Raw genomic sequence first — 12,700 nt, forward strand, 5'->3', positions numbered from 1 at the left:
CTTGTTAAGTGCTTTCCTCAGAATGCACATTGAAGAAAAGGGGTCTATATAATCAAATAAATATAATGCAATTTTTTCTTCATTGGAGTTTAGAAAAAAGTAAGTTTTAGCTGTCATTTGACTAAGACTTTTAAGTTGAATGAAGTATTTACTTGGTTAGTTGTTTGTAGTCAAACACAAGTTATGGATTTTTTCCCCCATATATTGTAGCTCTCTTAATCTATATTTAGGCTAGCTTTTTCTCAAGATGTTTTAAAATTCACTTTATAGAAAAAGTAGCATATACGTGTGTGTGTATTCAAAGAAGGAACAAAGCCTCTTTAGCTTTGTTATAAATACCATAATTTTTTAATGTTCAAATTAAAGATAAATTGTATTTACTCAAACGAGGCACTGGTTTATTTTAACTGATTGTTAGTATCTCTGTGACTAGCTGTTTGATCTTATGCAAGTGAGTTGACTTGCCTGGGTAGTAGGTCTTAAATCTACAAGGTCAGAGTTTTGAACTATATGATCTCTTTGGACATTTCAAGTGTAATAAGTCTCAAATGTTTTAGATCTTCTTTAACAAGGGTGTCACTTGTTATAAGTGGATTTTTTTGAAAGGCGGTCTGCATTAGCCAAGTGTTACTGCCTTGAACTATTTTAGTTACATATCTAACCCACAAATATACCATTAGAATTAGTGAATGCCTGTAAATTAATATGATACTTTCTTAGTATCACATAACAAATGTGATTTTACTGAACCAGATACCTCAAAACAACTTTTACAATCTCAGGAAATGTTCACTAGAATTCTCTGGATATTATTGTTTGCTGTCCAAAGTAAGGACAGTGGACTTAAGAGTCTCTAATCCTGTTACTTGTCTCAGTGGAGTATTTATCCATTTCTCTATTGGATTTACCTATGAGGTGTTGGCAGTGAGAATAGGGAGGAGGGACTAGACCTAACAGTAGTGAAATTGACTCAACTTGGAGGAAATACAGGAGTTGAAGGATTGGTGAGGGAGGCTGGTTAAAGCAAGAGCAAGATGATTTTGAAACTTCTTTTGTTGGTTTGTAGCATGAACTTCAGAAGAGGATTTCCACTTCAGATACTGAATTTATATCCTAATTAGGCATTAAGGGGTTATGTCCTGTAGATAGAAATTATGAATTGGAGCTAAGTCTCAAGAGTCATCAACAAATGAGTAGTAGTTAAAGCTGTAGGAGAGAATGATATCATCAAGAAAGAAAATAGAATGGCAGGAGAGGGGAAGACAGGGTCAGAAATTGTCACTTAAATTTGAGGAAGATATAGGGAAAGACACTGAAAGTGGTAGGAAATGAAGCAGCAGAAAATGTTAGCACAGAAGTCAAAAGACGAGCATTTTAAGTTAGAGGCAGTGATTTGTCAGTGTCAGAGGGGGCTTCCAATAGGATGAGACTTAAGAGGACTTTAAACTGGGGCGCCTGGGTGGCTCAGTCCTTAAGGATGCCAGGATCCTGGGATCAGGCCCTGCATCAGGCTCCCTGCTCAGCGGGGAGTCTGCTTCTCCCTCCCCCACTCCCCCTGCTTGTGTTCCCTCTCTTGCTGTCTCTCTGTCAAATAAATAAATAGAATCTTAAAAAAAAAAAAAAAGGACTTTAAACCTAACAAACTGGAGTTCGCTGGTAATTACAGGTGGACTGTTGGTAAAGAAGAGCAATGTGAAGTAGTTTCTAGAATGAAAGGAAGTAGAGTTAGTGACTTTGGGCTATTCTTGAGGCAGAAATGTTTGGTAGTGAGAATAAGGTCACAAATACTATTTTCTTTTGTATGAGGAGGGTAAGAGTTTAACATGATAATCTCAGGGGGATGTGACGCTAAGAATTTTTTTTTTTTTTGTAGAATGTATGTGTGGGAGTGATTTGCATATGCTTTTAAATGTAAGGAATGAGTAAAGGAGAAAGAGAAGAATAGAAGGAAGGGAATCATTGATGGAGCATTGTGCTGAAGAAGGTAATATTGTGAGGGAGGAGGATGGAAACAAATGAGCCACTTCTTTATCTGAGACAGGAGGGAAGGATAAAAATATATTCAGGTACAGATGGGGGGAGGACTGAGTAAGTCCATGCCAGTTTCTCTTTTCTCTGGAAGGAAGAGTTATGTCATTCACTGAGAGGAAAGACAGCTGAAGAAAGAGAGAGCTTGAACACAGGTTTGGAACAGCTGTTAGGTAAAGTAAAAAAAAGAAGAGCCAAGTGAGAGTAGTAAGTAAAATTAAAGATTACTTGGCTCTTAGATGTCCATCGACAGATGAATGGATAAAGAAGGTGTGGTATATATATCTATACAATGGAATATTATGCAGCCATCAAAAGGAATGAGATCTTGCCATTTGCAACGACGTGGATGGAACTGGAGGGTGTTATGCTGAGTGAAATAAGTCAATCAGAGGAAGACATGTATCATATGACCTCACTGATATGAGGAATTCTTAATCTCAGGAAACAAACTGAGGGTTGCTGGAGTGGTGGGGGGGTTGGGAGGGATGGGTGGCTGGGTGATAGACATTGGAGACGGTATGTGATATGGTGAGCCCTGTGAATTGTGCAAGACTGTTGAATCACAGATCTGTACCTCTGAAACAAATAATACAATATATGTTAAAAAGAAAAAAAAAAGAAGATAGCAGGAGGGGAAGAATGAAGGGGGGGAAATCAGAGGGGGAGATGAACCATGAGAGACGATGGACTCTGAAAAACAAACTGAGGGTTCCAGAGAGGAGGGGGGTGAGAGGATGGGTTAGCCTGGTGATGGGTATTAAAGAGGGCACGTTCTGCATGGAGCACTGGGTGTTATGCACAAACAATGAATCATGGAACACTACATCAAAAACTAATGATGTAATGTATGGTGATTAATAATAAAAAATTTTTAAAAAAAGATTACTTGTCTCTTTAAGAGCATAATTGAAGTTAGGGCTCAGAATTATTTTCATGATGCTAATCAGCCTATTAAACAGTGTATTCTCTCATTGCACATGGTAGTTTGGGCACATAAGAATATGGAATGATGGTTCAGTTGATAGGAATTGGAAATTGACAAGATAGTTGTTGTGGAAGGAAGCCCCCAAATGCTAATGAGAATATAATTAAGGTGATTGGCTTTCTGGTATAGACTGACCATGGAGAGGAATAAAGCCAGATTGCACCTGACAAAGTCGCATAATGGAAGAGGGCCAAAAGATACCAAGTTGAAAAGCAAGTGGGAAGGGTGTGGATTAGGTTGAGAGGATAGGAGGATGTACAACACCTCTTACCTGTTGGAATCAAAACTAGTAGTTGATGAGTTAATCAAAGTCAGTTAATGTGAAGAAGTCTTTAAAGAATCTTTAAGTTTATAAATTAAAATTCGATAATACTGTGTTTTATGTATTCACCAATATTTTTTTTTAAGCTGAAACCTCTTTGAATATGAATCTGTTGATTGGAATTCTGTGTTATCTTTCTTACATAAATCATACTCATGATTAATTGTGTAAAATTTCCTGTTTCTCTTTTCCTTTAAGTAGAGCTAACCCTAGTCACTTGCAAAGAAATCTGAGTGTGATAGTAGATTTTCTTGTCATTTTTCTGTTACTTGTAGATTTTGTTTTCTAGCCATTTACTTTTTAGTCGTTTCAAAACATATGGTTTGGTTTTCATCAAAATAACCACTCTAGCTTTGCATTCAGACTTTATTAGTTTGCATAATATTTAATTCAGCTATATAATTATATAAATACAACTGGCATAAACATGGTTGGGACAGATGCAGCTGATTCTTGGTAAGCATTTAATGTAGCTGGTAGAAAAATATGCAGAATAGAGATTAACCCACTAGCACTGTGCCTCAGCCAGTTAGTACACTTTACATAGGGAAGGAAGAGCATGAGTTAATCTAGAGTCAGGTTACAAAGAATTTCTGTGGATGTCAGAAAATGGGATTTCAGAAGTGGTGACCAGGTATGGGGAATGGCTTAGCCAGTAGTAGACATTTGCTCTCTGCCTCATTTTCCTTTTGTATCCTTTTGTTCTTCTGTGTCTCTTCCCTGGCATTTCTTTCTATATCCACAGCCATGGAAACTCAAAATCATAAGGTCCTTCCTGTCTGAGCCTCTGCCCAGAAAAGAGTGTTCTCATCTTCTTTTAAATAGAAAAGACTGAAATAGAATGTCTTCTTTGAATGTTTATTAAATGAAAAAGAGAAGAAGCTATGTTTTCCTTAAGTCAGAAGTGATGGAACTGTAACAGGAACTTTAATTTTAGTCTCTACTGGAATTCGGTGGAAGGTGTTCGTGGTATTTGGTCTAGTGGCGAAGAGCACTGCTATCACATCCTTCCCCCCACTCTCCTGCTGCAGCACAGACACCAGAGGGGAGCTGGGTGATCCCCCTGGGAAGGCCTGGGGAGAGGGCCCGGCTCATTTCTTTTCCACGGGATTCAGAGTATTTCCTTTTGTGGGGTTTTTTTGTTGTTGTTTTTTATTGGTTTGTTTTATTTTTGGCTTTCCTGCAATTCCATAAATGAGTAGAGAGAGAATTCTTTTTTTTTTTAAGATTTTATTTATTTATTTGACAGAGAGAGAGACACAGCAAGAGAGGGAACACAAGCAGGGGGAGTGGGAGAGGGAGAAGCAGGCTTCCCGCTGAGCAGGGAGCCCCATGCGAAGCTTGATCCCAGGACCCCGGGATCATGACTCCAGCCGAAGGCAGACGCTTAACAGCTGAGCCACCCAGGCGCCCCGAGAGAGAATTCTTAAGAAGCAATTCCTGAATCTTACATATGCTCTGTTTTTATTTATATTTTATGTTTCACACTTTTCATTTTTCTTACCAACTTTGGTAGACACATATACATACATACCCATATATCAAAGAAGGTATTGTTTGATAATTTTTTTCCTTAAAATGGCTACTAGCCATATTAGCTTAAGAATGTCTTTCTAAAGACAAACTATCCTTTTTTTCTTTCAAAAATTTGTAGTCTAATATATCTCCAAGTTTTTAATTTTAATGTTTGAATTAAAGGTATAAAATGTTGACTTTATATAAGGTATGTTTTTTTAATAGGAATAACTGAAGTTGAATGTTTAAGAAATTACATAAAACGTAGTTTGAAAAAGAACTCAGTGTTTGGAATACATTAAATAAAACAACTTTCACTGTGTTGCTTTTAACATATGTGAAGTTCCCAGAAGGTTTCACAGAATACTTTTGACTACCTGGGGGGTAGTTAGAAGTCAAAGGAGTTTCATTTTCCTTTTATGCTCTTATGTACTGTTGTAACTCTCTTATGAGCAAATACTAATTTTCTTAATTTTTAACCTGCTTTTAAAAAAAAAACGTGCTCTGGGCTTTTTGTTTTCATTTTAGATATAATGTGTAGGGTAACGAAACATACCTTTCATTAAATGTAGCTAATATGCAGGTTTTCTGATGGAAAGCTTGTCGATTTGCAGTACTGGAATTGTTGTTACTTCTATACCTTCTTCTTCTTCTCCTTCCTTTTGTCCTTCCTAGCCTGCCTCTGAAATGGTCTTTCTACTTCAGTAACGTCAACATTCTTAGCCTTCCCAAGACCCATGTACCAAAACCCTCATTGACTCCCAGAAGGCAGGGAGAACCAGAACCTCTTTCTCTCTTAATCCTAATCTACTCTTGTCCCTCACACTCTTATCAATCAATTCTAGCAAATCTCCAAGTGAATCCTTAGTTGCTAACACTGGTTGTGCCGTCTTAGGTTAGCAAGGTCATTTATGGGGCGCCTGGGTGGCTCAGTCGGTTAAGCATCTGCCTTTGGCTCAGGTCATGATCCCAGGGTCCTGGGATCGAGCCCCGTGTTGGGCTCCCTGCTCAGAGGGGAGCCTGCTTCTCCCTCTTCCTCTGCCTTCCATTTCCCCTAGTTACGCTCTCTCTCTCTAATAAAATCATTAAAAAAAAAAAAAAAAACAAGGTAATTTGTTCCTGTTTTCATTTCCCCTGAATCAACTTACTGTTCAACTGATTGGACAGTCCACCTTGATTATTTTAGTTTGGTTTGGCCTTTCTTGAAGAGAAATAGCTCTGATTTATTTCTGCGTGCTGCTTCAACTTACTCTGGCTAATTGATATGATCCATAATTGACCTAGAAGTAGTCACTTGGGACATCGTTCCCATTTTATGTTGTCACATTATACAGTAAACCTTATTCATGCATTGACTCTCAGTTACTTGAAGCAAAGAGGATTTAAGAGAGATTTTATTTTTTATTTATTTATTATTTTTTTTTTTTTTATTTGAGAGAGAGAGAACGAGCGACAGAGAGCATGAGAGGGAGGAGGGTCAGAGGGAGAAGCAGACTCCCTGCCGAGCAGGGAGCCCGATGTGGGACTCGATCCCGGGACTCCAGGATCATGACCTGAGCCGAAGGCAGTCGCTTAACCAACTGAGCCACCCAGGCGCCCAAGAGAGATTTTAAAAGAAAAAAATTAAAGGTCAAAATAGAGGTTCCATTAATAATTGAACAATAGTTAAGTGATAAGGTGGAATCAAGAAAGTAGCTTTTTTGACCTTTAATAGCTTGTATAATTTATAGCATTATAGTATTAGTTAAAATATTTAAATGTGAAATAAAATACATACAATTTAAAACCAGAAGCCCCTGAAAGAAATTCACCACATTAATATTTTCTATATTTCTTCCTAGCATTTCTCCTTGTGCCTTATTTTTATGTAAAGTATATAAATTATCATAATCTAAGATATCTCCTTATATGCTCATATTTTTCTAATTATAAGCATTTTCCTGTGTTACACATATTTTTCTTGTTGGTTTTTTGTTTGTTTTTTTTTTTAAAGTAAGCTCTATCCCCCGTGTGGGGCTCGAACTCACAACCTTGAGATCAAGAGTCGCATGCTCCACCAGCTGAGCCAGCCAGGCACTCCTCTTATTTTTATTTGAAGAAATCCTGTATTCTTTCAGGTTGGCAGATTATGACCATACCCACCCACTCTCCTATTGGACACTGATGTTTTCCTTTTCTTCCTTACCATAGGCTAGTATTTCAGTTGTGAAGTTTTAGGCCCAGAGATCACAAGGCGTCCACAAAGCTTCACTTAAATGATCTGGTGCGAGGGCCTCCCCTGGTTAACAGGTTTATCCAATGACCCCCCAGTTCTGATCTCTACTAATACCAAATTCAGATAATCTTATGATGCCAGTCACAATAATAAGTGTCAGCTTGAGCTTCATTTTAATATTCCATTTATTTTCTAGAGGAACAAATTAAATTCACCTTGATAGGCAAAACTTAATTAAAAGTAGAAATAAGACAGGAAATTTTGTGAAGAAAAATAATTCCATTATTCAGGCAAGCTGAAACACACTCCCTCTGTGTATGTTACAGAGGGATTTCTGGATGCTTTTGTAGATAACTCTGGCATTTAAAAGTAGGGTGAGTAAAAAAAATTAAAACTTGTTGAAGATTTCATTCTTCCCTTTGCCTTCTTACCTTCCCAAGTAAAATCACATTTTCTTGCATTTTTGTGCTTCTTTTTCTTAAGTAATTCTTTGAATATCTTTTATTCTAACCAATTAGTTGCTTATATAAACCGCAAAGTTCTTGAGTTCTTTGAAACTGCATTTCTGAATTGTATTGTTGTGGATAGTTTTCTTAGGAGTTGCTTTGCTTTAAAAAATTATTTCTCCTTTAAATTTTATTTTTTACCTCTTTGACTCAAATTTCAATGGAAATATAGTTTATAAGTAAGCATACATTGGAGTCACTTTTAACTTTAAGATTATCTTGTATATTTTACCAAAAGTGTAACACTTTTATCCCCTACCCCCTTTTTTTAAAGGAATCGGCAGGCGGGGATCTTCAGTCTCCTTTAACACCAGAAAGTATCAATGGAACAGATGATGAAAGAACGCCTGATGTGACACAGAACTCAGAGCCAAGGGCTGAACCAACTCAGAATGCATTGCCCTTTTCACATAGGTACAGATTCAATTCACCCATCATGATTAAGTGAAATGTGTAGATATGGAAACTTACTTGGTTTCAGATAAGTCTTGCAAAGTTACAACCCTGAGTGAAAATTCCAGTCTTTTTTTTTTTTTTCTGTTTCTGTTAACCTCAGAAAGGTTTTTAAATAATTTATAGTTGATAGATGCCTAGATGGACTAGAATGTACATTTCCTTCATGTAGAAAAAGGGCTACTGAGTTAATTGCAGTACAAATCATTTTTCAGTGAAACAGTGTATTATTGTAAATCTCTTCTACTTATTTTTTTAACACAGCCCTCAAAAGTCCCCTTTGTTAACCTGGGTTTCCACTTTCGCCTTTGTTCTTGAGGGTTATAAATTTTTTTAATCAGCTTCCTACTCTGAAATCAAGCTTTACCATACTCTTAGAGGTGATCTCACCATTGGATTTCACAGAAGGAAGCAAGTTATTGTTGTAACTTATATTCATGTTAATGTCAGATTTAGTTTTTCATACCAACTAACAGGAGATAAATCTTCTAGTAATTCTGAACTGTAAAATAATTTGATACTTCAAAAGATACAATTTATCTTAAATATGTTCTAAACCAGTTAACAGTAATTATTTGCCATATCGATGGTATTTTTCGAAAGTAGGGAGGTCTGCGGAACTGCAGCATTGCAAATATAAACAGGTACCTATCAGTTATTGTCTTAAAGTTAATTTTTATCCTTCTTTGGAAACTTTTGACTAGGTAGTTTTAACTAAAATGGAGAAAATAAATAGTTTTCCTATTTTGTACATCTCTTTTGAGAACTAATTTTTAAAACATCAAATTCTTTAGCATATTCAGAACAATTGTGAAGGAGATATTCCAGACTCTTTTTTCATGAGCATTCTAATTTTGATTGAATTTGTTGAATATTAGGGGCAGCATAGATTATACATATTAGAGAATAACATTGAGAGACCTCATGATCAGGCTGAGGAAGAAGAAATTCGTTACGGGTTTTTTAAGGAATGTGTTAGGAAAACTTTTTTGACTGAAAGACCATTATAATTTTGTTCCTAAAAATGCTAATAATTTTGCATACAACGGTAGACATATCTTAGAATTATCATGGAGATCATGCTTTAACTATTGCAGTGTAAGCATATTCTCTTTTCTGTTGCTACCAAAATAACTGAACACATAAAAAATTTATTAGTTGCTCTGAAGACAATGTTCACATTGATAAGTAAAACATAGAAGTTTTTTGAATATGCGATTACAATTGAAGATTTGTAGTTTTTAAAAAATATGTTGAGGGAAGGAGAAATTTTATTCCTATTAAATTTAACATACCCATTTAAAAGATGTAAATGCATTGAATATAATTATATATCTGATTTCTTTGGCTAACACTTAAATGAGCCATGTGCATTGAATACTATAGCATTTCAAAAGAAGAACTTTTGTGTTTAACATTTGTAAAACTATTTCTAATTTACTTTATGCACCTAAAATTCTCCGAATGTTTGTTGTTTTGATAATCCTTAGTATTTGGAGTTACTAAATGGGACTAGTCATCTTCTATTGATGTTCTCTTTTCCTGGGATTCTAATAGGAGTTACTTACTTTGAGTTGAAGGTACAGCTTCTTTGACTACTAGAATCTATAGATTAGTCATGGAGATATTTGAGTTCTGAAAAAATTTAACAGGTCATTTTAAACTTTTAATTATGTTAAGGGTGTTGCACAATCTTAATAGTTTTCTTGTTATACTGTTTTAAAAATACTTTAGCTTACAAGATTTCAGAAGACTTATTTTCTGAACTAGTTTTGATTTCCATCTGAGATAGAAGATTCAGTGTTTTATAACCAGTGTTAGAATCCCAAAATAACAGAAGAGACCTCAAAGATGGTATAAGCCAGGACTGTAGTAGTTTGAAATCAGTTTAGGTTATCTGTGGCATTCTGAAAAATTAAACATAAAATAGGAAACATCAGAGTAAAATTCACATTAGGAGTAGAAACTTTATTTCATTCAGTAATACATAGATTTGTGTGTGTGCTGGATTATAGTGTAAAAACGTCAAAGTTTGAAAGCATGTGCCTTCGACACGTGAGGAGACTAAATCCCAGAGCTTAGGTGAGTTGTCCTGGCTCACATAGTTGATTAGTAAAAACTTGAGTAGGGCTGCAGCTCACATTTTGACCCCAGTAGATACTGCCAGTTAGTTAACAGTGCATTTTAGTCAAATTCCCATCACAAGTACATGGTAGTGTCAGGAAGTTAATAACTTCCTATCCTAGGAGAACTCTGTAGAAATAAGCTCAGTGTTTCATGAATTAGAAACAGCAAGAATATTAAAATAATTTTTATTTAAATTTGAAACTTGTAAATGTTTAAACTTGACACGCTGTTCTTTTTTTTAATGGCAAAGGAAGACAAAATCTGTGTATTTTAAGGCTATTTAGACTATTTTGCCTTCTTCCTTAGTATTTATTTCAACAGAAAAGAATGAACAAAAAAATATATTTTGCCAACATTTCTCTGTTCTGGTTGAGCAAAATCACTAGAATATCTATGTGTTGTGGTTGCGTGAAGGAAGGATATGGAGAACAGTGACCTAGTCAGTCAAGTTCATTAAGAGTTGATGGTAGTAATAGCACTTAGGAAGCCAATCTGTGCTCTTAGAATTCAAACCATGTGCCTAAATCTCATGAACTCATTAATTAACATACCAAAAGAAGGCCTTGATTTTCATTTGGTCCTGAAAATTTTAGAAGTTGCATTATAGTTGGTTCTTTACTCTGTTTCACATACTCTTTAAAAAGTACTAGCTTTAAAGACAAAAGCAAGATTTTTTTTGTTACTCTTTAAACTTAAACAGATTTTCAAATATATATGAGAGAATACTATGATAAACTCCCAGGAATGCATTACCCAGCTTCAAGAGTTATGAAAAAATGGCCGGTCTTATTTCTACCCCTGCCCACTCTTCCACTTTTGTATTATTTTGAAAGCAAATCCCAGACATATAATCTCATCCACAAATACTTTTTAAAATTACTTTTGAGCTTTTTAAAAACTTATTTACTAAGGTAGTACAGCTTTTTATATTCTATCTCAGTGGCATTATAGGGTTACCTTGAATTATTTACTCTTTTCTTTGATTTTTAATTACACTGCTGAACTAAATTTTAGAATGTATGGGCTATTCAGTACTCCTTAGTCAAGTGCTGTTTTTATGTCCTTGCCATAAGCTGTGCAAAAACACTCTCATTGAATTAGTTTCAATAAATTAATGTTTTTAGTGTATTTATTTAAATGCTCTTAAAAAAATTTTAGAAGTATGTAAAAGAGGGAATTATTGAAGATAAAAATGTTTACTAATTTCTTTGGAGAAATGACATTACATTTTATCTAAATTGCTATATTTTCTTAAAAAATTATTTTTTAACCTAAATGATAAAAATCATTTTGGGACTGAGCAGGTATACACTGACCCACTGAAGTGTTCAGGGCATCCTTTGAGACCTTAGTCTTAGATTAGCTATGTACTAAATAAAGTAGCTATATACTAATAGACCAGCATATACAAATGGGGGAAGGTTTTGTTTTCTTATTCCAGGGACTTACTGTTTGCGTCATAATATCAGCTGTATAGAATTTTGGAAATTACTTGTTCTTAATAATAAGAAAGTCTAGGATTTTTTTTTTTTTTAAGATTTAAAACTATCTAAAATTCTCTTGGAAATAGTTAATTTTATAGTTTCCCAGTGCTGTTAGAATGTAACACTGAAAACTAAAACTTTTTATTTTGTTCATCGTAAATGTATGCTCCCCCACATATACAATAATATATTGATAAATAACTGCTGTTACCATATTTCGGAGAGTCCAGAACTGGTATATATACGTTAGTAATTTGTGAAGCTATTTTTGTACTGATAAATTTTAATAACAGTTTGATTATATTCATGAAAAATAGGCTCTTTTAAGCCTGATTATATTTAAATTCTTTTAAGGTTTAGATAGTATATTCTTATGGTGCTGCTAGTACACGTTTTGGGGCTACTGCATGTATCTTCTGTTAAAGAGATTTTTCTGCCACTTTGTGTGTTTCCAACAGGTATTCATTAAAGGACGTATGCACAAATGTTACTCGTTAGTATATTGATTTTGCTTTAAACCAGTGTAGCCACAATTTTACTCAAATTTATGAAATCTGGTGGGTTCATTTCATTTCTATTTAATAGAGTAATTTCTTCATATCAGAGTTTCGGAAGGCTACTGCTTTAGAATGGATTAGGGATTTTTGTACAATTTCAAAAACTAAATTTCATTAGAAAATTTATACACTGTTTTAGTTACATGCTAAAATTTTTTAAATAGTGCTTTATTTTGAATTAAACACCGTTTGTACTTACTTGAAAGATGATACAAACAAGAAAAAAGTGAATGACTGTTAAGAACTCTGGGGTACTATACACTCCCCAGCTATGCCATCTGTCTCCCATTTTTATGAATAATAGGCAAAACTTACAAGATCTTAGTTAGGAACTAAAGTAGAAATAATCTCTGTGGCTAACTTTTGTTTGGATAAAATATTATCTGTAAAACTGGAACTTGGTTTCACAAGAAGTGTTTTATCATTAATACCATTGCAGGTGAAAAATTGAAGTTGTAGAATTCTCCTTATTGTTACAATGACAAACGACTTAAATATTATTATT

General features: G+C 34.7%; 1 protein-coding gene and 1 long non-coding RNA gene across 2 annotated transcripts in view; both read left to right on the forward strand.

Moving 5' to 3' along the window:
* Nucleotides 1-12,700, forward strand: part of LOC145722672 (uncharacterized) — a 139,223-nt gene that overhangs the window by 68,216 nt on the left and 58,307 nt on the right. The window lies entirely within an intron of this gene.
* Nucleotides 1-12,700, forward strand: part of HOMER1 (homer scaffold protein 1) — a 125,357-nt gene that overhangs the window by 59,702 nt on the left and 52,955 nt on the right. Inside the window, exon 5 of the mRNA XM_006731879.3 lies at nt 7,849-7,988. Within this exon, the coding sequence (XP_006731942.1) occupies nt 7,849-7,988 (140 nt within the window). The remainder of the gene's footprint in view (nt 1-7,848; nt 7,989-12,700) is intronic.

This window comes from Leptonychotes weddellii, chromosome 7 (assembly GCF_054177405.1).
Source record: "Leptonychotes weddellii isolate Sample4059 chromosome 7, ASM5417740v2, whole genome shotgun sequence".
Lineage (NCBI taxonomy): Eukaryota > Metazoa > Chordata > Mammalia > Carnivora > Phocidae > Leptonychotes > Leptonychotes weddellii.